We start from the raw sequence: 25,134 nt of genomic DNA, 5'->3' as shown, positions 1-25,134 counted from the left end.
GACCAAAAGTTAAAGCTGTTAAAGTGGGGTAGAGCTATAACGAGAGCAGCTGAAACAATGGTTGTTCACAGAAAACAGCTATTGGAAAACTATTGCTTTCAGTGGACCATCATCTTGAACTGCACTGAAATACGCTATGACTCAAATTATTAAGAGTCATAACCACACAGATAGTAAACCACAAACAGATCTGTATAAAAACCTTTTCAGTAACACCATACAATACTAGGTTTGTCAAAAAAATCCAATTTTTGAGCTTATTTGCCCAAGATGGAACACGACTTTGCACAGCAGAGCTACAGATGTGCACAGACACACACTTAGCCCTTTTTCTTCTTTGCAGAGGTTCATCTGACCAAGCATGTCTGGTAATTAAGATAGATTGTTTAAAAATGCTGCCACTAGCTAACCCACAGTAAGTCATTCTTTGCAATGCTCTTTAATCAAAAGGCAAAAGTTAAAGTGTTGGTTAGAGGTATTTGATGCTAACAGATAAATATTTCAGATTGTTCTATGACAAAGGATCTTAAAGACTGAAGCTCTGATATAGAGGGATTATGCCAGATGACATATGCTAACGTTGGTGACTTAAATGTAAGTCACTCTGGCCATATTTGTTTCCCATTGCACTGATGAAGAACTACAAATTACAAATTAAAAGAGCCTGCCTACCAATGAACAGCACAATGGATCCAGGGTTCATTCTTCCATAAAGGATATTAACACTTCTAAGTGTTATCCAGTCTGGTGGTTTGCTATACAGTATAACAAGCCTGTTACTATCTTTTCTAAATGGCTTCTGAATTGCCTAGTACTTATTGGTGTTGTTCTAAATAAGGCAAAGAAAAAGTTACCTTGTAATTACCTATATATTTCTTAAGAGTGAATCCTGGGCCTTAAGAAAAGATCCCTGGAATCAAATTTGAAACTGAGCATTTTCATGACTATCAACATAAAATTAGAAATTTTGGTATAATGAAAACCGTCCAGTGTCCATCCATTGGTCCAATGCCTATATCCGTTTGTTCTTGTCAATCTCCAGTGATCATCAGGCGAAAGGGGCTGTACTCCGGACAGGTGGACAATCCATCACACAGGACAGACACCATGACCTCACATCCGACACTTCAGAGAGACAAAATAACCTAGTAAACATGATTTTGGACTGTGGGAAAACACCAGAGTACCCAAAGGGAATCCAACACATTCATAAGTAAAACATGCGAGTGACAAGCACAAAGATGCCACACTACAAACTTAGGATATAGTCAGTAATATATTTAGTGATGGTTGTTGTTCAACACAGCATAAAATACATGCTGCTTCACTGCCAAATGTTGAAAGGTGCAACCTTTATAAACCTAGGTAGTTGATTATCTAGGTTTTATGTTTGAAAGAACCCGAAGTGGAAAGACATTAACTCTATGTAGGATTATTATCACAAGATATTTTATTATATCTTGATATTCTGTCAGGCAAAATGAACACAGTTTGTTATCTTACTACAGCTTAAAGTCCCTAAGTATTATGTCTCTTTTACTGAAATATTGGATTGGGACTTATCAGCAAATACTTAATCTTCAGTGACTCAAGTTGGTAATGAAAAACTGTCTTAATGGGGAAATCCTTTGTGGGGCGACGGTGCTAGGGGTTCATCCTATAACCGGTGGGTTGACCCTGTCCTGCGTGTTTTATATGTTAAATAGTTCAACACACCTGACTCAAATAAATGATTATAAGGATAGTAGAACCTTATGACATGCTGTGAAGTTAAGTCATTTGAATTAGCTGTGTAAATTAGAGCGAGGAGCCATCTGCAATATACTGTAATATAGTGGAAAGAAGGCTCCACACTTTTCCACAATCACCAAAAAGACAAATTTGAATCTTATTAATGTTGTTTTGAAACATTAATAAGGCAGCAGGGTGGTGACGTGAGCCAACAGCTTAACTAATTACCAAGCTAATATCAGTGTGTCCCATGCATTGGTCTGCAAAGAGCAAAACTAAAATGGGTTTAGTCTTCTGTGCAATGAGCACATTTAGCTAAAATCTACATTTAAATGCTGCAGTTGTTTATTTTATTGAGTTTCTCATTAACTTCTCCCATGTCTCAAAGTCCTACATTATTTTAACTGTAGTAATCAGAACCTTACATAGTATTAGCAACAATAGGAAACAGACTTCGAGAGAGCTATGAGAGATGTTATTGTTCTTGGTGTCAAATGAAAGGAATTAGATCACCTTATAAATTTGTTACAAATTTATGTCTAAATACAGAGAAACATTGTATTTGTGGTTAACATAACATAACATACACTACGGTAGACCAAAACTTTAATGTCAAAGGCTGTAATCCTTCAAATCAAACTAAGTCATTCTAGGAGAATCTTTGCATTATGAAAATAGTGCTTCAGTAATGTCCTTACAGGAAGCTTTGAGCCAATAGTCAGAGAAAATGCATTTATGTGTCGAGTCAGTAAGTATGTGACAGAACCTTGGTCATTTTTATGGTAAGATGTTAAATTCATAAAAAGTTTTTTTTTTCTTTCCCCAAATATCACAGTGCCAGGTTACATCCCGGAACCACACAACATGGTCCAGTCAGGTAACATTCCTGAGCAGAGTGTCAAATTGTTTCTCGAAGAAACCCTGAAAGGTGTTGTAATCACTAAAACCAAAAGCTAAGTGAGGAATGGGCAAGGCGAAAACACTTGGCTAGAGATCTACGGGTGATGAAACTTATTTTGACCTGCATAAGGACTGGTCAGTCAGTATGAAAAGTCGTTGTCCTGCATGCTGAATGCTGTGTGTCTGATTCTAGCTTCTTTACTTTACACATGTCAATGTTTTCATGAGCAAGACACCCTCATATTGGATAAGGATCTGTGGATTGGTGTATGAATGTGTTTATATCTGTGTGTGTCTGGGTGAATGAGGCTCTGGTTTCAAAGAGCTTTGAGTGATTGGTATGACTAGAATAGCACTCTATTAGTTTAGTTCATTTACCATTTAAAGGTTGGTGAAAGCAGAATTTGTAGTTTTGGTGTGAGCAGACAACTGAGAAAGCCACATCAAGCTGCATTCCTAATCTCTAGAAGCATTTTTTATAACGTCATTTGTCTATAAAGCCTTAATAAATCAGCTAAATGTAATCATACGTAGGAACGCCACAGTCTTGCACAACGGGCAGATTGGTACCTGTTACCTCTAAAGGCAGGCTAGTCACTGAAACCAGATTTACAATCTTCCATCAAGATTTGAGCCAACAACATCGCTTACAGCAGAGTGACGGAAGCCTGATTGTGCTGTTGGTTAACAGCATTCAAAGCTGTTAACCAACTGTTAACCCTAGCACCGTCGCCCCAACAAAGGATTTCCCCATTAAGACAGTTTTTCATTACCAACTTGAGTCACTGAAGATTAAGTATTTGCTGATAAGTCCCAATCCAATATTTCAGTAAAAGAGACATAATACTTAGGGACTTTAAGCTGTAGTAAGATAACAAACTGTGTTCATTTTGCCTGAGAGAATATCAAGATATAATAATATATCTTGTGATAATAATCCTACATAGAGTTAATGTCTTCCCACTTCGGGTTCTTTCAAAAATAAAACCTAGATAATCAACTACCTAGGTTTATAAAGGTTGCACCTTTATAATTCAAAGCTGTTAATCAACAGCTTTGAATGCCGGTCTAAAAAAAAAGTACCATGTTTAAGCCAGGAGATCTCAGACAGCATATTACCCAAACAATATTACCTCCTGTAGCGTCATAGATGCTCAAAGAGCTGACTTTTTAGAGATATTTGCTTAAACAGACACACTAGTCTGCAAAGTGGCTTCTTGACATAAATTGAGCTAAGCTTATTTTCACTGCACTAAAGACACAATGCTTATGAATCTGTAATGTGTTATGAACTGCTTATTTAGATGCATGTCAAATCATGCTCTTTGAATTAATAATCTTTCTCTGCCAAGATAGTTTAAACCTCAGCAACATGTCAGAGCATGTCTGAAGACCTTTAGTGAGATCTTTATGACATTCTACCTGCACCTGACATGTAAACTAGGTTTTGAAAATGATTCTTTTTTATTTCCTTAGAAGAGAACACATGCTAGTTGACTACCCCATGACATCAAGATATCAGTTCAAAATGGGGCTTATCCACCAAAGAGGCTCCAGTTCTAAACCACAGCTGGTGCTAGAATCAGTTCTTAACGGTTTCTGTATAGAACCGGTTTGCTTGACAAGCACCCAAGAGCCATGTCATTAAGTTGTTAGAACCATCTAATTCATTTATAGTTTGATTCGCCCCGATTTATTGTGAAGGATTGTAGTGCATGGTGACAATTTAATCGCACAAGTAAAATTACTTTAGGGATGCAATTTTGAAGCCTGGCAGGGCAGATGTTGTGCCAAAAGTTCCCCCTGCACTGAGCTGACGAACAGGACATTCAGAACCATGGTACCCAGTCCATCATTGAGGTGTCACAATAAGACCTAGGCCAAGAGTAAGTTGTCATTCACTAGTTAGTCTAAGACTGTACACTGGTATCAGAATCTGCTGGACCTCAGATGTCTTCCTCTGTTTGAATTGTCCTACAGTATTTTTCTCTTCCAAAAGTTCCTTTGCAGGTAAAACAGGTCAGAAGAATCTAAGTTATCCCCAAATACCTTGAGTTTGCCTTGTAGAGAGATGAAGAAAGATGATAAATTTATATCTTTAATCAGCTAATGATACTCTAAACCAGGGGTCGGCAACCAATGGCTCCGGAGCCACGTGTGGCTCTTTCATCCTTCTGTTGTGGCTCCCAGTGACTTTGGGAAATAGAATATTTTATTAAAATTAAATCATTACAAAATTATAAATTAAAATCATTTTAAAATAAATTTCTAAATCTGAAGATTATGGTAAACTTGTAACATTAAAACAAAAGTTTTGAACATTTTTAGCACCCAAAATATACGTCATGTCCGCCGATGTGCGACAGGCATTCCTGGCGAACCCCACGTCTGGCAGACCGCTTTTTTTTTCTTTAGCGCACTGATTTATTGACTTTTTGACCCTTGCCTGGAAGATACATTATGAATAAATCCAAGAAAAGGAAACATACTGAAGATGGCAGAACATTTAATGCTACGTGGACAGATCATTTTGCTTTCACCGCTGATGAAACTGGTTCACCAGTCTGCTTAATATGTGGCGAAAGACTGGCAAACAACAAGAAGTCAAATGTTGAAAGACATTTTGAGAACAAACACTCTGTCTTTGCTAAAAAATATCCCGAGGGAGAGGAGAGAAAAAAGGCTGTTTCGGAGCTGATGCGGAAGGCTGAAGCGTACGGAGCCCCCTAGGGGACATGGGGGATTTTTTTTCTTTTGCGTTCCCTCGCAAAACTTTTGCGTTCCCTCGTAAAACTTTTGCATTCCCTCGCAATAACTGGTCAGTTATGCAGCATAATTGAATACTGCAAGCCTTTCTTACGGTGGGCGCCGTACTTTATGCTTTAATATAAGGTTATGTGAGGTTTTTCCATGAATGTTAATATCTTTTTGTGAAATATCTGAAGTTTTATATATTTCTTTAGGATAGAAAGGCACCACAAACCTACGATATAAACAGAAACTTTCCGTAAGTAGGAAAGAAATAAAAACACATTATAATTTGGACTATTTCTGAGTTATTATCGCGGGTAATAAGTCATCTGACAGTTTTGATTGTGTCTCTGTTGTTCTAGTCTGAATGGTTTAAAGAGCTGCTTTCAGTGCCGCTCCATCTTCGCCTTAACAGACATAAACATACAGGAAAAAATTAAATCGATTTTGGGTGCGCGTGCGTAGTACTCCGATTGCTGGTTTGTTACTCATTCTGCTGCAAGTTGGCTTAATTTTGACGCGCAAGACGTAACCGGTAATATCCGGTTTAGGATTTTCAAAATAAAAGATCTGGAAGTAGTTCATTATTTCTTGAGCGGCCCGGTACCAATTGGTCCGCGGACCGGCCCGGTGGTTGGGGACCACTGCCCTAGAGGGCTCCGTACCGTACTACGGGACACAGAAGCAGACTGCGCATTTTTTGGTTTGCTTGGTTCGTTCAGTGCCGGTGGATAATATTTGGATGAGTTTTGATTTTTATCTCCTGAATAAGAGGAGGACAGGTGACTGCATTCTGTGTCTATTTTTCCTTCAGTGCGGGTTGGGTAAGTTTCGATTTTAATTTCTTAAATACAAAGATCCAAATAGACAGAGGGTATTTTGTTTGAAATTGAGCATCAACAAAGTGTAAAATGCGTTTTGTTACATGCAGAAATAAAATTTTGTGTTCTCTGCAGCAGTTCGTTGATTTCATAAACGCAACATAGTGTCGATTTTTGTACATAGCATATAGGTTTTATATATATGACGTCAAAATGGGTTGTGGCTCCAAGTGCTTTCTTTTTATTGGGAGGCGGTCCCAAATGGCTCTTTGAATATAAAAGGTTGCCGACCCCTGCTCTAAACATTCATTTTGAATAAATGTAGTAAATAAGTGTTATCAGTTGGCATAATTAGTAATCCATTATCTTTGACACAATACCAGCTCTTTACACTGTTGGAGGATATAAGAAAGGAAGAAGCGACACCACGTAACTAAATTATCCAAAGTGATCTCATTATCCAATTCCTAACCCCCGCTTCTTCCAGGAAGCACTTTCGCCTCTCTACTTCTCCTGGAGCTTTCATTGACATCCAACCCTCAGCAGCATCAGGTAGCGGTTGAGCTAAGCGATAAAGTGCTCCTTCTATCTGACATTTTTGCACAATGGACAGATGAGCAAACCACACTTTGTACCATGAGCACCAAGGGTCCTGCTAGCAAGGTTGGATGCTAGCCATGGTCCTCTTTAGTAGGCCTGAGTCATCCATACCACAAGGGGAAGAACATTCTTATGGTGTGCAAAATCCTTTCATATATCCTGCTGGCAAAGGAAATGCAAGTCTTCCACAAACTAATGTGCAGTTCATGCAAAAGGAACCCAATGTACATTACAACAGACTGTCCAGGAAACATGAAAATAACTCATTTACCAAATGAATATGCCAATTAGGGCAGTTTTTACTTGTCTAGGCTATCAATATTTATCATTTATATTCCCCATGATATTTTAATAGCTGTTGCATTGTTCCAGCGCATAGATATAGTGGATGGTGATCAGACGGTGGTAATCTTGTAACGCCTTCATTTTCGGTTGGATTAACAGCTACCACCTCTGTCAAAGAAAAGGCAGAACATTTTTATTCTTCTATGGTGAGCTTGTTATATTTCATTGTTGAATTAAAATTAGATCAGAAAAATTGTTTAACCCATCACCTTCAACAATTACTAGAAAAAAAGATCAATTTTGTTAGAGTTCTAACATCCAATATTTTCAATGTCTCCTAAAGGAGTTGCAAAGTTCTAATATTGTGAATCTCTGCAGACTGGCTGCTTATTGTTGAGCTGTACACAGAAATGTCTTTGTTTTGAAATAACAGTGAAAGTCTGTTTTACAGCAACTGCTCTCCTACGCACAAAATGCTTAGATGCTTCATACATCATGATAAACTAAATAATTAATAAGTGTTTTATTTATAAGTGTGTATTAATAAGGACAGGACAGAGATAAAACTGATCAGCTTCTTACCAAATTGTGAGTCAAAGCTGTTTACATATTTCATGGAATGTTTCTAAATCAAACATTTCAGACTGAATTATTTCCATGTAAGTACAATGAGTATTTGTAACCATAATTCTTTAGTATATAATATAGCACTTTATCATTCCAATATAAACTTCCACAACTATTAAATGGAGCTATAAAATAAAGTTGTGAAGCTACCTACTACAAGGCAGTGACTTGTGACTAGTCAGATTTGTCCCTTTCTCACTCTTAATTAATGTATAAGCCCATTAATAATTGTCAAAGTGTTTACAGATTAATTAACAACCCATTTATCAACTATGTATTAAACATTTGTAAGGGGAGTGTTATTGTAAAGTGGTACCGCTGTTTATTGTTTATGTTTTTCTACAGTATAGTTCCGAAAGAAAGGTTGTATCAGAAAGTCAAACCTTAAATATTGATGGTCAAAAATTGGCAACAAGACTCCGACCTGTGCATCTCTGATCTGATCTCTGTTGCCGGTTGCAACAAAAAATTAAAACCCGCAGCTCCAAGCCTTTCAAGGAGAGAAAAGGAATTCAACACAATTGACTACACACTACCATGCAAAAAAAAAAAGTTTTTGCAAACGAATAGAGGCAACCTCTGACCCTTCAGCACGGGTACTTCAGAGTCCTCAGTCAGGAAACTTCCCCCACCTTAAGCTGACAAGAGACAGTTTGACAGGGGTGAGCAAAGAGCACAGAGCTTTATTTAACTACAGCAGGCATGGTGGTGGTGGTGGTGGCGGCGGGGGGGTGGAGGTAGTCCGCTGAAGCGGTGAGGAGGTGGGGGGTGTACTCCGTTGAGGCGGAATCCCCCTTTTGTCGGCTGAAACCTGGAGAAAGCCCAGAGGCAAACGGCCCTTCTCCCTAACTCTGAACACCTGTTCACCTCCATGCACTGGCTTCCAGGTTCTTGTGAGGGCGCTCAGTGGGTGTTAGAGGAGAAGCTAGGGTGGACGGCTGGGTGACACAGAACTCTTAACTATGTCCGCTGAGTCACTGAAATTATACCAATTTAGAAAGGTGTCTGGTGGACATGTCCTCCTCCACCCCCTTCTCTTGCACTGACCCCCACAGCTCTTCTCAGCTCACCAGTCTAACCCACAGCTCCCCTCCCTCCTCGTCCCTCCAACCGGCCTCTGGGACCAGAAAGGTTCTGTTAAAGCCCATTTCCACCTGCCGAGCTCCTCTGAGGAACTTCCAGAGAGGAGCTACTCTGTCACTAAAGTCCAGCCAGTGTTTACTAAAAGAAAGCAAGCGGCAAAGAAGTGACTGAGAGTGCACTGATTTAGCCGTACATGGCTGAAGAAGTGACAGACTCTTCGGCCCTGAACAAAGATGCTCCTGGTTGGAGCAATGGTGATCAGTTTGCAGAGGGGGAGCTGAGCCGCTGCCAGAGCACAGCTGCAACCTGCTGTGAGAAATCACAACTAGGTGCCAGCAAACATGTGAAACCGAACCCTTTAGAGAGAAAACAAAGCTTTTCTTATAATTACTATGCATGCATTTTTGTTATTGACAAGTGTGATTGAAAAAAAATAAAATACAGCTCCAGGTTTTCTTAAAAATGTAAAGTTTCTGAAAACTGAACTAAAAGGCAACACATTCCACTTTGTGTGTATTTTGTCTATGGTTTCACAGGAATTGTAAAAATCATGTTGATCAGCTGAAGTTTCTAAAGACGATGGTGAACAAGCGACTTTTAACAGATTTCAGGATGGACTGCGATGGGGTTGAACCTCAGTACATGGCAGAGCCAGAGTTTGGCCCCACTATGGACTCACACGACTTTTAGTTTCCCAAATAACTTCTCCCTGACTTCACTCTTTTCTTGTTTCTTCCCTTAAATATCCTCTTAAAAATGAATCAACCAAATCTCTCTATGTTGATCAGCTGGAATTTCCCCACTTATCATAAAAGACCTGTAACAATAAAATCTAGACAGTCCAATCATATTCAAAACCTTCTCCCTTACTTTTTATAGAAGTCTAATTTTCCTGAAGTCACATAAACACCCTTTGTTTGTGGCAATCATGCACAACACAAGTTAACACCTTTAAATAGGAGGATGACAAAACTCACATAGATAAACTGAGAAATTTACATCCGAATTAGAAGTTAACTTTTAAAAAACTTTCATCAGTTGTCTTCAGGTTCTTTTTACCTAGATCTATTTGAAATTCTGTCATGGCATTGCCATTACTTTGGCTTTTATGCATCAGATACAGCCAGTCGCCTTTCCCTGAAGCTCTTTTTAAACAGTAGGCATTGCTGCAGGGAGGAAGCCTGATTGTTTTCAACAAGTGGAAGCACAACAACAGTCTACACATGGCTTTTACTACAAAATTTAACTCCATATTAATGTTACTTTAGATCAGTGGTTCTTAACCTGGGTTTGATCGAACCCCAGGGGTTCGATGAGTCGGTCTCAGGGGTTCGGCGGAGCCTCTGCCGCGGAGGTAAAGACACACTTGTGTAAAGTCGTGATGACGCGCCCCGCTTGGCCATCACTTGCTGCAAAGGATCATGTTATATTGCTCAGCCAATCAGTGCTGCGGGGCATTTAGTGCACGCAGTATCAGCGGCTGTCGTAGTTGTACATCGCGTGGTTTCTTTCTTAATATTTTTATCCATACTAAATATGCCGAGCAGAAAAGAAGAAAATGAACAGACTTTGCTCTGAAGATGCACTTGCCAAGGTGAAGCCACGCCTCTCTGAACTGGTCTCCCAAAAACAACAGCAGAAGTCACACTGATTTGCAGGTATGCCATTTGTGCAATACTTTATTCTGGCCCCAAAAAAGTATTTTGTGGATTCAAAACGACAAAAAACAAATTAAATTTAAAATTAAAAAAATTAAGTTATTAAAAAAATTTTAATTATTTGAAAAAAATCCAAATTTATTTTTAATTAGTAAAATAGTAAAAAAAATATTTTGGGGGCTGAAATTCTTTCATGGGGCCGAAATATTTTTGGGGGCCAGAATAAAGTAATACTGTAACTTGCTGTGAGTTCATGGTTTTGTTCTTTGAGCAAAGATGACGTTCATGCACGGCTCATTTTGTGCACCAGCAAAAAAACATATACCTATGTCTTGAATTTGGAAAAAAAAAATTTTTTATTTTTCACTAAAGAAGGGTTCGGTGAATGCGCATATGAAGCTGATGGGTTCGGTACCTCAAAAAAGGTTAAGAACCACTGCTTTAGATGTTTGCACAGGTATGTATAATGTTTTGCAGTAAATATTCCTTCGCTGGTCATATTCATCTGTGCATATGCTTGTAAAAATTATTCCTCTACCAAGGAGCTCTTCCTGTTTGGCTGCTTGAAATTAGGAAAAATGCAGATGACAGAACACACACCCTCCATTGTCATTTCTGCAGCCAGACTCTACTTGGGAGATTAAAAATGGCAGATTTAACATACAGCAGATCTTGTTTCAAAAATGAAATATGGGAAAGATGTCAGATGAGAGTTGATGTTTAATCTAATTGTTTTGGTGCTAACTTACTGACTACTAACAGCATTGCAAGCTGTTGATGTATTTCTATGCATTTCATGTGTTTAATCAACAGCGTAAAAAACAGAGCTTCTGATTTACTGTAATACACGCCATCAGAAGGGATAATACACTTACAAAAGTGTCCAATATGGCTGCACATATAGAAGTGAAAGCTGCTGGTATAAGTTATAGGCAAAGGATTTCTGACGGTTTATTGTTATTAAAGCAACGCTGTAACTTACCAATTTTTGTGTGAAAATATTCCTTTTTTGTCTGAACGGATAAAATACGCAGAAACTGTTACTGTTATCAGCTTGTATTGGTTGTAGCAATTAGCAAAGTAGCAAATCCCACCCTCTTGTTACAATCAGAGCGCTCTCAACTGGGGCGTGACGTCACTGCCAGCTCAGACGTCCGAGGCGAATCAAACGCAGCAGAAACCTGAGGCAGCTCTAGGTGCGCTCTGAGTTTCCCAGTCGGAATTCCGACTTCGGGGGAAGGTTAGTGTTTTTCCGACTGGTAACTCAGAAAATCAAAGAGCACTCAAAGAGAGCACAGCATAAATTCAATTCCCTTCTGGGGATATAACGACTTACAACTATATATATATATATATATACATATATAAAGTAACCATGACGTTAAGTTTTATAGATGATAATAAATTATGCCAAAAACGAATCTGATTTGGGCATCTCTAGTTAAACATTCACACAAAACACCTAACTTCATTGATGTGAAATACACAGAAATAAACAGGACGCCTGACTTTGGACAAAAATTAATGGTCAAACCAAAATTTTACGTTTTGTGCACCAAATAGAGGACACAAATCTCGTAGTAGGAATGGAGTCGCAGTGTATGCCCTGGTTACTGTGTAGCTACTATAGAATGAGTCACGACCTGTACAACCAGCGCCACTTTTCCTTTCATCGGGAGCTGGAAAACACGGGATAACATAATAACTACGAGATGATCGCCGAGAGAGGCCGTGATAGATGAACAAAACAACCGATTAGTGCAACAAAAGGCAATATATGGCATTACTGAGATCTGCCAAGGACAAATTAGGCTAATATTGCGGCTCAAATGGAGTCGAGGCTCGTTTTCTCCAGAGACAGCCGAGTGCCTCGCGCTGCCCACCGCTGTTGCTTCCAGAGCCTTTTAGAGAAATAGATGCGCAGCGCGTTTCTCCGTCTTTTCCACATGACAGCCACGGCTCCACACTGAAATAAATATTTAAAAAATAAGAAGCAGCGTCTATGGTTAGCTTGCCTCCATACACGCGTCTTACCGTGTCGATACCTCCCGGCGCGGCAGCGACCAGTGTTTGTACCGGAGGAGGCTGCTCTCCGCTGGCTCCCTCCGACGCCATCTTCGTACTGTAGCGGTCTGCTGGAGTGAGGGTGCATCCGGCACACACATTAACTATTGCGCTGCTGAGTGCGAAGCACGCCCCGGACGGTCATTGAAAGGAAAGAGAGACGGAATCTGACCAACTGAAAAGAAAGCGACAGTTCTCCCAACATTCAGGAGAACACAACCCGAGTGTTTGGGCTACTGCAGCTGAGAGGAGGCGGGCGAGCGAGCAGTCCTGTAGGCGGGGACCGACAGACGCGTGAATTCCAGATGCGGGGACCTGGTGTGCTACTGACATGAAAAAAAGGGGACCTCCTGGCCGCCTCATTTACAGCTGCAGCTGAAATTCTTGATCACAAAATGATAGGCAGGTCATTACAATATTCCTTTAATTGTAAAAAATTCAGAAAAGCATGTTTCCTAAGAAGCAATTGAAAGGTTTTTTTCCTAACAAAACCCAAATGAACAGGAAGAATCATGAAACATAGGCCCAGAAATAGATTATATATATATATATATATATATATATATATATATGTGTGTGTGTGTGTGTGTGTTGGTGGGTGGGTGTGTGTGTGTGTGTATACTGTATATACTAGTTTATCACTTTATCATTTTAAATTAACATAGACACTGTAGCAGCCCTAGTCTATTAACTGGATTTTTAAACAAATGTGAATAAATTGAATAATGTAGAAAATACTTATACATTGTTGGCTATATATATAGGTATATACAGTACAGACCAAAAGTTTGGACACACCTTCTAATTCAATGGGTTTTCTTTATTTTCATGACTATTTATAAGGCAAGAAATCCCACTTATTAACCTGACAGGGCACACCTATGAAGTGAAAACCATTTCAGGTGACTACCTCTTGAAGCTCATCAAGAAAATGCAGAGTGTGTGCAAAGCAGTAATCACAGCAAAAGGTTGCTACTTTGAAGAAACTAGAATATAAGGGCTATTTTCAGTTGTTTTACACTTTTTTGTTTAGTGCATATTTCCACATGTGTTATTCATAGTTTTGATGCCTTCAGTGTGAATCTACAATGTGAATAGTCATGAAAATAAAGGAAACTCATTGAATTAAAAGGTGTGTCCAAACTTTTGGTCTGTACTATATATATATATATATATATATATATATATATATATATATATATAAAAGACACATGTATTTAGAGACACACTCTGCACTCAGCTGTTCGTCCCTCCTCTCATTGTGAGACTGTTGACACCAGTTGGCTGGCCCTCTGTTAAATTAGAATCAGTGTGCTAAATGTTAAATATTTATATTTAATTGTAATTATTTGTAGAAGTCAATTTTTACTTTGATTCTAAGTAATTTTTTTTTGCAATTCTTTTGTCAAAAAAGCCCAATTTTGTTAATCATGATTGATTTGTTAAAACAATACAAAGGAAAGACATCCAAAGAGGTGAATACTATTTTTTTTGCATTCAAAGATATATTATTGCTTCCAAATTACCAGAAACAGATTTTGTGAATTTAAGGAGCTCAGTGCTGACTTAGTGTTGGTAACATTGTAGGCTGTTGTTCAGAATATTAAAAATCAGCTTTCTGAGCTTTTAAAGAGTGTGCCTCTTTGATCTCTCTCTCTCTCACACACACACACACACATACTGAATGAGAGCAAACACTAGGCTGTCAGAGTGTGTTTTTCATAATCCACTGGGGATTTTCAGCAGGGAATCCCAGTCCCCTCTGCACAGTTACTTCTTTTATACCATCTTGTATGTCAGATCTTAAACTGGTGCCTGAATCTGTGGCAAGTCTGCAGAGATGGAGCTGCCATGCACAGGTAATGTATCCTCCTCTGAAAGGAAGCGTGACATTTAGTCAGCAGTCATGGAAAAAGAAAGTTGGCCGTAATTCTTAAAAAATAAAAATAAAAAAAGTAATTTCTATGTATTCAATCTGAGTGTTCCAATTATCCATCCATCCATTTTCTAACACCCTTGTCCCTTAGTGGGGTCGGGAGGGGTGCTGGTGCCTATCTCCAGCTAACGTTCCGGGGGAGAGGCGGGGTCACCTGGACAGGTCACCAGTCTGTTGCAGGTGTTCCAATTATTTTCGTCTTATAAAGATGGATCCCCAAGAATAGAAGTGTGTGTACTCTTCCTGAATGAACAAAATTATCTTTCTCATAAATTAAATATAACATTTATGCAGTTATATTGGTTGTTACTTATCTTTGCTGTGCTCAGAGGAATGTTGGAGCAGACAGAACATATTCATCTTTATTGTTTCTGCTACAAACGTTGTTCTGGTCTCAGTCTGTTTCTCTGTTTAGCAGTCGGGCCGCTGGCTGTCCCACAGTTAACAACAGACACAGAGTTGGCTCTTCACACTGAGCATATTCTGTAGGATTTGATAGGATCAGTCTGTTTCTTATTGTTACTTTTAAAAAGAGAGCTGGTGTGTCAGTGTGAAATGTTCAAGCATACACACTGCAATTAGCCAGCTCTGCTATTAGACTGGATGTGTTCTAAACCTTTTCTGCATAAAGAGGACAGAGTTTGTCCTTGGAGTTTTATTCTGTGCACAGCTTTCATTTATTGTTGAGCAGAACAGAGCTTACCGACAGCAGGGAGAAATCTAGCTGCCTTTTATTTACATTTTATTAAAAATGGTATGTGTATATAGGCTACTACACCAACTTATCCTTGCAGGGTCGGTGGTGGGGTGTGTCCAGTGATCAGTGGGCAAGAGGCAAGTTACACCCTGGACTAGGGATGCAAGTTATCAATTGATGAGTTAATCTAAAGTTGACTGATCTTATTAGTCAACTAATGATTAATTGATAATCTGCCATGTTCTTAAAAACCAGAGTTTTTCTCTTTTATTAAGAGAGACGTCCGTCTTTCCATGACATGAAGGGCTGAATGTGTGGGAAAAATTAAAACACTTTTTCACATCACATGATCAACAACCGGATGTTGCCGCTAGCGCAAATCATGAAGAAGAAGACAACAGGAAGTAATTGGAGGATCATGGCATGTTTTAAAATGATCAAACTTATTCATGTGTGATTTTTTAAATTTCATTTCTTGATTAACGGAAACACCACAATTGTATAGTTGGGTTTTTTCGATATTAGCAAGAATATTGACAAAAATTTGCCCTCATTTGTCATGGAAACGCAACTAGTGAAGACTATATTTCACCTCGTTACATTTTGTCTCTATGGATTTCTTTAGCTCTGCTATCTATAAATTTTCACCTGTGGGGATGGACAAGCCAACAGCCTCAGAGTCTTTCTGACCTACAAAGCACGTCCAGACAGTGCAGTGACTGAATAAGTGCGTTTTTTGCAGCTGGTTGAGCTGAAATGGTCACCCCAACTGGAGGAGCTGGTGAAAATGATGTAACTGTAAACAAATGGACTGAAACTGACGGACGGAGCTAAGGCACTCCATCGGGGACCCTTCTTTCAGCTGGACCCAGAGGCAAGATTCTGTTAATCTTGTGGGAGTACTTGGCTCATATTAGCTCCCTCACTGTTGGAGCAAACACCCGGCACAATGACTCTCTTTCTGTGAACAAGGATGAAGTAGTTTGAGAAGGCAGCTGGGCCGACCAATCACTCATGCCTTGTGTGCTGGTTCTCTTTAGCTCTGCTCAACCAGCAGGCTGACAGGAAAGGAAGCATAAAGAATGAGGCGAAGAGCCGTGGATCCTGGCTCCAGCTTCAAACACGAGGACAATGGACGCTTAGATAGTGACAGAGAGAGGGGAAGTGGAAGGAAAACGGAGGAGGGAAAACGGGATGTGGGCAATATCTCTGATTGGTCTTCAGGGGACGCCAGAGCCGTATTCAGCTCTGTTCTGTGCAGATCCCAAGTCAGTGTTCTGTCTCTGTCGCCTTAGCTCTCCCTGCTCTCCTCCTCAGTTGGTCCTAAAGTTCCTGCCTCACACGGTTCCTCTGTTGAGCAACTGGCCCGTGACTCAGAGACGAATGAAGCAGGTGCTTAAGTTAAATAGTGAAAGGTTCTGGTTCTCTTTAGCTCTGCTCTATACTAAGGATGACGGACTCATTCCAGAAACAATCCAAGGGAAGAGAATTAGAAGAAGTGTCATAAAGGTTTATGTAGCAGAGCCAAAAAGTCAAGATGTGCAGGAGCAACCGTAAGATCTTTTTCTAATGAATAACCTATTATCAGCTGAATCTTATAGTCCTGCATGAAGAAATGAACAATAAGTGCCTCTACTTCTTTTATGAGAAATATTGTATCCAACAGTGTCAACTTGAACAAGTGTGAAGGTTGTTACACTGGATCCAAGAGGAGAAACACTGAACCAACAGGATCAGTACAATACAGAGAAATAAAATTAAGACCTTTTAGGCTTTAAATCAATATAATTCTAGCAAATCATTCTGATTATGATTAGGATGCGAGAGACACACTGGAGGGACTATGTTTCTTGGCTGGCCTGGGAACGCCTTCGGATTCCCCCGGAGGAGCTGGAACAAGTGGCTGGGGAGAGGGAAGGGTTAGACTCCCTACTTAGACTGCTACCCCCTGGACCCGACCCCGGATAAGCGGAAGAAGATGGATGGATGGATGGATGGATGGATGGATGGACGGACGGACGGATGGATGATTAGGATGAAACTACTATATGCTCAATGGTCATTTTATTACCTGTTCAATTACTTCTTAACAGAAATAGTAAATCATCATGGCAGGAGCTCAATGTACTGAGAAATTAATACTTGATGAAGATGATTTAAAAGATTTGAACAGGGAAAAAATGGGATTTAAGTGACTTTGAACAATCTTTTGTTCAAAACTGTTGGTGTTAGATTTGATGTTATACTGACCACTCAAAGTATTTTACACTGGAGCCACATTTGGCAAATGGTAAATGCCTTGTATTTGTACAGCACCTTATCAAATCCAGAGAACCCCAAAGCACTTCATACTACATTCAATCATTCACACACACACTGATGGTGGCATGCTACTGGATAGCTGCCACAGCTGCCCTGGGGCAGGCTGACAGAGAGGCAGCCATTCACCAGCCCTCTGACCACCAACAGGAGGTAATGCAGGGTGAAGTGTGGTGAACTCCACCATCGTCCATATCCATTCACACTAACACATGCCTTGCCCAGTGGCACATTGACAGATGACAGGAGGAAGCTGGAACCAATACCTACATCTTTTGTGCTCTGTGATTGCAAGAGTACTCTCTCCACTTCCAACTCTTTGATCCTACTTGGAACCCCAAACTGTCACTGACTGTGGAAGCTTCACACCAGGCTTCAAGCAATGTTGACTCTCTACCTCTCCACTGTCTGGGAGCTTGATTTCCACATTATATACAAACCTTACTTTCATTTGAAAAGAAGACTTTGGACCATTGACCAGCAGAACAGTTCTTTCTCTCTTTTGCCCAAGACACTTCTGATGATGTCTCTGGTTCAAGAGTTTGCAGTCCCTGTCTTGGCATTCCTGTCAAGTTTTGGACTTGAGAACACGGGAAATATTTAGCTGCTGCTGCCATTAGAGCTGGGGGCAAGGGGTGATGGAGACTACCGTCAGAACGAAGGGGTGTGGGGTGTGGAATGATGTGGAGTGGAATGATGTGCCACGTAATCACTATAATATGGGAAATTTTCGGCAAAATACTAATATGGGAGCATAGAGGGAAAGAGGAGTAAAATACGGTAATTTCCTGGCCAAAATGAGAGACTTGACAGGTATGATTCTTGGTGACTCCAGCCTCAGTCCACCTCTTGTGGAGACTCTGGCTCCTTTTAGGCATTTTACAACATGAACATTCAAATGGCAAAATAAAGTAAGATTAACCATATGTTGCATCTTACATCGTTCCACTGGATGAAGAAAAATGAAAGGTTTATTATTAATAATTACTAAATTAAACCAAACCAGTTTGTTATAACGAATATTAGTTAAGAATTGCTGAAATGGATTTTCAGGTTGCTTAGGAAGTAATAATAGTGTGAGAATGTGGCCTCCTAATGTACAAAAATCTTAACTGTAAATGTGTTTGCACTCAATTTCCTGAATAAGGTTGGGAGTTTTATCTAGAATAAAATACAGTTCAGTGTAAATGTTTGCTCTCAAAATAGTAACTAAACCAGAAGTTAAAATCCAGTGAACATAAAGACACATGCTTTGGATCAAACCCAAGTCATACAGTTTAAAAGACAAATGTCCAAATGTAAGCTTCTGAATTTGAAGAAAGATACAAAAAAAATCTCTAAATCACTTAGTTCTCACTAAGTTTTCTGGTATTTACCAAATAGAAATAATTTTGGTAATTCTAACTGACCTGAAACAGTTTGGTTTGAAGTAACATCAGACATTGATTCATTGTATGTAAATATCTGATTTGAACCTGATTGTAGGTGTGTGGTTCCAGTCTGAGGCTGCAGCAGAGTGTCAAACTGGAAGGGGGAGAAAATACTCTCCCCATGTAAGATTTGTTTTTAAATCTTTGTTTCAAAAGTAATAATTTGCTGACAGGAGTCTCCTTCAGGTGTGTGGGGGCTATTAAAAATGTCAGGGTTTGCAAAGAAAACCTGATAGGGAAGCATGTTATCTTGTTCTTCACAGAGTCTGTTTCCATGAGACATACTCACTGCTACACCAACCTTTCTTTCTGGAATGGACAATCAAAAATGTCCTCAAATTCAGGGTTAGAATACTCTGTTAGGCTTCGTCTTAATCCAGTGTCAGATCAGGGCTCTCAAACTCCAGTGAGTTCTACAGAACCCTGCTGACAATCTGGTAATTATTATTAAAATGTGTGGACAGTGAACCTGGATGATTGCAGTCTGAGGCTCCTTGTAATATTCCAAGAAGGATTTTTCTGTCATGAATAGACCTTTAATGACAAGTGCAGTTTTGCACTTGCCTTTTAACTTACACTTTGTTTAAAAAACATAATGTCAGGCAATTGATTCTTTATGTGTGTTAGAAATATATTTAGAAATGCGCAAAGATCAGACTTGGTGCATATTAAAGTTTATTAGAGGCTTTAAGAAAATATCTTGACAAATCAAGCTGATGAGACATGGAAGACGATGGACGGTTCCAGCAGTTATCATCTCTTGGTGAAACCAGCAGATAAAACACTGCAGCACAAAACAATGTCAACATTTAGTTCAACTACTCATATTAACAGATTTCTACAAACTGCTTTTACTGTGTGAACCCATATAGATGACTTTGTTTTATTACATATGCTTTTTTTCTTACTGTCTAACAGTTGTACAGTCTGTTCAGTCTGGTGATGTCATTCATGCTCATCTCAGTAGCCGTTCCAAAAGAAACGTTTGAATCGGGAATGGGAACCATAGTGGGCTGGTTGTTTGCAGAGAATGCATACCTGGAACAAACAGAAAGGTTCATCCAAACAGAAATTAAACAGAAAATCATAAACCGTTTTACTGAATAAGGTTTGTGAAAAAGCTCAATAAAGGACAGAGTGCCATAAGTTTAGCTGCTTACACAAACCACACTGTTTGTGTATGATGTTAAATTCCTCGTTTTATATTAACTGGAAATTCTAACGAATATTGATAATACAACTCTTCCAAAGGCTATCTGAAACTATGTTAAATTGCAAATATAGAAGGAAGTTTCTCCAAACCTGTGGTACTGCATGACAGAGTTGTAGTCATAGGGGGTATTTAAGTTTAAAGTGTCAAGCTTGTCAAAGGCGTACGCCAAACCTGGGAGGAAAAAAAAAACAATTATAAGATGAGTTCATAAGGCTGGAGACTGGTGACTGGCAGACTGTCATTTTAGCAGGATAGCTTCTGTATAAATCCTAGACTAAAAGTTATCTGCAGCTCTTCTTACTGGAACTGTATCTTGGAATTGTGACATGTGGGTTAGTAGCTCAGGCTCTGACCAGACTGGATGTTCTCCCACAGGATTCTGATGTACTGGTCCCTGTCGGAGCGGCACTGCTCATGGTTGAAGCCGAGGGCATGAAGCAGCTCGTGCTGGACGGTGCTGTGGTAGATGCAGCCTGCCTGGTCCAGAGACAACGTCTGGCTGTAGCCAAGCCGACCAACGTACGAGTAACAGCTGCACACACAAATGATACAGTTGTGTGCATTTTACTGGGATTTTAGGTGAGAAAGCAGCAAAGTGTACATCTGGACAATTATTGAAAATTTTGAGAAACAACAAAACTATAACCAGATACCCACAGCATGATACTTCTCCCACCACGTTTCACAGTGGGGATGATTTGTGCAGAATGATTTGTAGTGCCAGTTTTGCCAAAAACTGTATTTTGCATGAAAGCCATGCAAAATGTTGTCAGTTCTTTTCCATTATCACACGCAATATATTTGCACATAACTACTCTATTTGCCTTCCACTTCATCATCAACCAAAATGAAATTCTAAAAGTGTTTTATTTCATTGTAATAAAGTCAGGGGTATGTTTCTGAAAACTCGTGTAATGCAAAAGAAAGTGTTTCCATTGCAGTTGTGCGAAACATATCTATTTCCATATGGCTGGAAAAAGAACCCACATCCAACAATGCAAAAACATTTTATCAAAAAAATTGATTTTTTTCCCCCAAAATAGGTGTTTCCATTAAGCAAATTTGTTTCTTATAATTTCAATTAGTGCAATTTTATGGTTAATGGAAACACTGCAGGTATAAATTTAAACCCCAGCAGGTTTTTGGAACTTTTTATTTTAAGTTTAAGTAATTGGACATTGAAAATTCTTCAGATTCATTGAATACATAAATGATGTACTTAAAATTGTGAAAACTTTAAAAAAAAAAAAAAAAAACTCACAGAACTAACAGACAAAAAATGGCCCCTTGGACGCACTCTGGACACTCATCAAGCTAAATACTTTGCCATTATTTCTGATGTTTTTTCCAGTGTTAGTTTATTTTTTTTAAATTGATGTATTTTCTTCCACTATGCAGATGTTTGGTTCTGGATGTGTATATTGTAATTTTTCACTCAGGATGCTTAGTTTGCAGAGTGTTACCCGTTGTGCGACTGGATGCTCAGATAATCTCTCTCGCTGCTCCGCCTGGTGAAACGGATGCAAGAAACATCACTGAAGGACTGCAGGCCTCGCTCAATGACGGAGAGCTCCCGGGAAGCTGCAGAAAGACGAAAACCAAAATAAAGTCCTTCCTGCAAAAACCTTTTTTCTCCATGTCAGTGTGGAAACAGTTCATTCATTGTTGTCCCGATGTAACGCCCGTTATAAAAATGAGAAATGATACCAACGTAAAATTCTTACAGAGATCACACAATGATGTGTTGTAAAAAAAAATAATAATTTGTTTGTCGTATCAGTACAATCAGTTTGAATCAAATAAAAACATGATGTGTTTTCTCCTGGGTCGTACTGTAGTGATTGGCGATCACGTAGGGGATGTAAACTTTTCCGTCTGCAGATTTGGGCCACAGGCAGCCGCGCGAGGTGCACTGATCTGCGTTCCTCTCATTCTCATTCTTGTAGGCGATATCATCTATTACAAGGGGCTCATCCTCCGTGTGCACTGGTAGAGAATAAGTAAGGTTAGTTCACTTACATGAATATTATGTTAATATAGAAATATACAAATACATTGTGGAAATTTGCAGAGTTTTGTAGGATTTTGGTCATGCCTGCAAAAATCCCCTGACTTATCTATAATTACTAAGGACCGTTACTCAAATGTTTGTGTTTATGGATGACAGAAATAACACTTCAAAAAATGTATTCAAAAGCCTAAAATGAACAGATTTATGCCCATGAAGAGTGTGTGTAAACTTCTCTTCAGCACTGTATGAAGAAGTAAATCAACGTTTCTGTAAACTGGAAGACTACAATGAAAAACAATTTAAAATAGATTAAAGGAAAACACCCAGATGGTAAAAAGATGTTACGGGGAAAAAGGACTCATTTATTTATGGAACTTGGATTAAAGTTAGGCTCTTAATTTAAGTCAAGTCTGGATTTTCAAAAAGACAAACATTTATTGTTAATTATCTTCTGACCAAAGACACAGAATATAATTTTCTACAAATAGAGAGATGCTCTAAGGCTACCTTATCTGAAGATAGATGATCACGAACATAAAGTGAGGGAAAGAAACCAAACCAGAGCTACAACACTGCCTTTTAGTTTAAAAAGAGGAGAAAAACAATCCAAACCGTCTGATCTTTTCTAACCACATATACAGACTGACTGTTTTCAGATTCTCACCAACATCCTTGTTGGCTCTCCACAGGAGCTCAGAGACGGACAGTTCCTGGTCAGAGAGCAGAAGGGAAAAAAACAAAAGTAAAACACAAAAATTAGAAAAACAGACTACAGTATTTAGTTTTAATTCATAAAAAGGTGTGCCTAAAGGCACGTTGCCAGACAAACAGTTCTAACTTATTTCTAGACATACGAAAATTATTACAATCCAGTAAAATTCAACTACAGAGATTATGAAACAGTCAGATTAATTAATTTTGAATAAGTCTATGTGGGTTCTTTTAACTACTGGAAGATCACTTAAAAACATTCAAACTGGATTTTCAGGTTCATACAAACCCATCAAAGTTTTGACAATCTACAACTACCGCATTGTCTCCCTGTTTTATTCATTTTCAACTTATCACATCATTTAAGGCAGGGGTGCCCAAATTTTTTGAGACCAAGATCTACTTTGTCTCTCACCAGCCAGCTGAGATCTACCTCATGACACGAAGATATAAAAATTGTAAATTAAACTCTATTTACTTATTTTATATGCAAATATCCATCAGTTATAGCAGAAATATTAAAGTGATAGAAAGTCTAATACAGTTTCTTCCTCAGTGAGATTCTGACACTAGGAGGAGGTTACAGGTTTCAGAAGCTGGTTGCAAACCTGAGGCCAGCAGGTGTCAGTCAGTTATGGTAGATCTGAACTTTGGTTTGATGACTGAAATATGAGAAGCTACAGACTGATAGGAGGAACCAAAGAGCTCTGTTAAGATAAAAGCACAACATATGAAGTTGGGATATTTTTCCTCCAACAGGATCCAGAGGAATCACCTCAAAACAGATGATGGACTGGAATTTATTTCAATATCATTTAATGTCAACTCCTCATTTTCAACAGTGGACCTATAAAGGTTGAAAAAGGTTATTATTTTGGAGAAAGTTTCATGAACATCAATATTTCCACTAAATAAGAGACAGAAATAAATAGCATATTTGAAAGAGGAAAAGCCTTTCAGACTCTGAGCTCAAAACAAGATGCCAGAGAACACCAAACTAATTTTTTGTAAATAATAGACAATTTAATTTCATATAATTATCTCGGTAGGGATCATTTGTTACTTAATGAAATATATTTGTCCCATTTGATGTTTGTTGTGAATGACTCACAGACGAACGAAGGAATTAGTCGAAGTTTGTCGTTTATTGAACGTTCAGAAACTACAGCGGCTGTAATGCGTCACAGTAAAGGTAAAATAACCCACACAGGTGAGATTACGTTAAAAACATAACATTCAGTCCGTTTCGATATAAGGTTTTCAGGCTTGATATTTATTTCGCGATTATTAATAAGCCTCTCATGAACACAGCGATGGTTGATTAGTTAATTTAAACTCCTGCTCTGCTCATCAGAGTCGATCTTTGAGTCCCTTTTTTTGTTAATTGAACCGAAACGCACTGAATTGCGCAACACCTTGTTGAAACAATAATTACTGAGATCGTTAATCTGAACACTTTTTGTTGATTTATTTTTATTCTTTAATAAAATTACAAACGTTTTGGATCTTTGAATATTTTTCATAAGCGCGTCAGAAGAGGACGTGCTGGTTTCAGCCTCTTGGCGGCGTTCAGTTTGTCACCTACCGCTGAGATCGACTCCAAACCTTCCGCGTATGGAGCACCCCTAATTTAAGGTGTTCTACAAGACAAATCAGCACTGTACATACTGTAATAATGGTAAAAATAATTATATTAAATTAGAAAAGCATCTTATTACTGAATACTGTCATTTAAATGTTACCCTGACGCCTCCTCACCTTCTGCTCTTCTGCCAAGCAGGAAGTGAAACCCACCACCAGGACCACGATGACTTTTAACACCACCACCATGTTGCCAATCTGTAAAGTACAGCATTAACACCTGCATCCCCCTGAAACTCCTACTTATACACCATCGTATGTTTACACACTTGTGAACATACATTTGTGTAGTTGGTGATAACAGGCATTGCCTTGAAAACAGGCTGCCTGTTCCCACGATGAGTACACCAAGAGGAAAGTGCCTGAATGAGCAAAATATCTAGGTGGTGCTTTTTGAGGCCATTTTGGGGGGCGGAAGGTGCATTTCTTTTTAAATTGTTACTTCCAAGTTTACTTTGAGGTCTTCTCTGCTGGTTCTCAAGACAAAGTACCTCAAAAGAACATGAAGTTGGCAAGGAGAAGGATTAGTCTTTCTAACCTCTGTCTTCCTCTTATCCAGGACAGGTTTGCAGTAGGAAGGCCCAGACTTCCCTCTCCCCTGCCACTTGTTCCAGCTCCTGCGGTGGAATCAATAGACGTTCCCATACTGCCTCCAG

The 25,134-nt window shown here is 39.0% G+C and overlaps 2 protein-coding genes across 6 annotated transcripts in view; both read right to left on the bottom strand.

Moving 5' to 3' along the window:
* cttnbp2 (cortactin binding protein 2) overlaps positions 1 to 12,798 on the bottom strand; it is a 114,783-nt gene extending 101,985 nt beyond the window's left edge. For 4 of the 5 annotated variants that reach the window (XM_032547954.1, XM_032547963.1, XM_032547972.1 and 1 more), the window contains exon 1: positions 12,491 to 12,797. In XM_032547954.1, coding sequence (XP_032403845.1) covers positions 12,491 to 12,571 — 81 coding nt within the window. In that variant the 5' untranslated portion in view covers positions 12,572 to 12,797. Of the gene's footprint in view, positions 1 to 12,490 lie in introns of all 5 variants that reach the window. The other variant, XM_032547991.1, reaches the window with a different exon arrangement.
* Positions 12,799 to 19,554: 6,756 nt separating this feature from the next.
* On the bottom strand, positions 19,555 to 24,742 carry LOC116729869 (high choriolytic enzyme 1-like). The gene is made up of 8 exons (XM_032578711.1): positions 24,596 to 24,742; positions 22,791 to 22,836; positions 21,949 to 22,101; positions 21,579 to 21,696; positions 20,469 to 20,647; positions 20,205 to 20,286; positions 19,811 to 19,940; positions 19,555 to 19,686 (listed from the first exon to the last, which is right to left on the bottom strand). Exons 1-7 carry the CDS (start codon positions 24,665 to 24,667, stop codon positions 19,814 to 19,816), a joined length of 777 nt encoding a protein of 258 aa, XP_032434602.1. The 5' UTR covers positions 24,668 to 24,742; the 3' UTR covers positions 19,555 to 19,686; positions 19,811 to 19,813.
* Positions 24,743 to 25,134: the final 392 nt, after the last annotated feature.

This window comes from Xiphophorus hellerii, chromosome 2 (genome assembly GCF_003331165.1).
Source record: "Xiphophorus hellerii strain 12219 chromosome 2, Xiphophorus_hellerii-4.1, whole genome shotgun sequence".
In the NCBI taxonomy this organism is placed as follows: domain Eukaryota; kingdom Metazoa; phylum Chordata; class Actinopteri; order Cyprinodontiformes; family Poeciliidae; genus Xiphophorus; species Xiphophorus hellerii.
The sequence above is the reverse complement of the archived record's forward strand: the minus strand, read 5'-3'. Positions and strand labels throughout refer to the sequence as shown.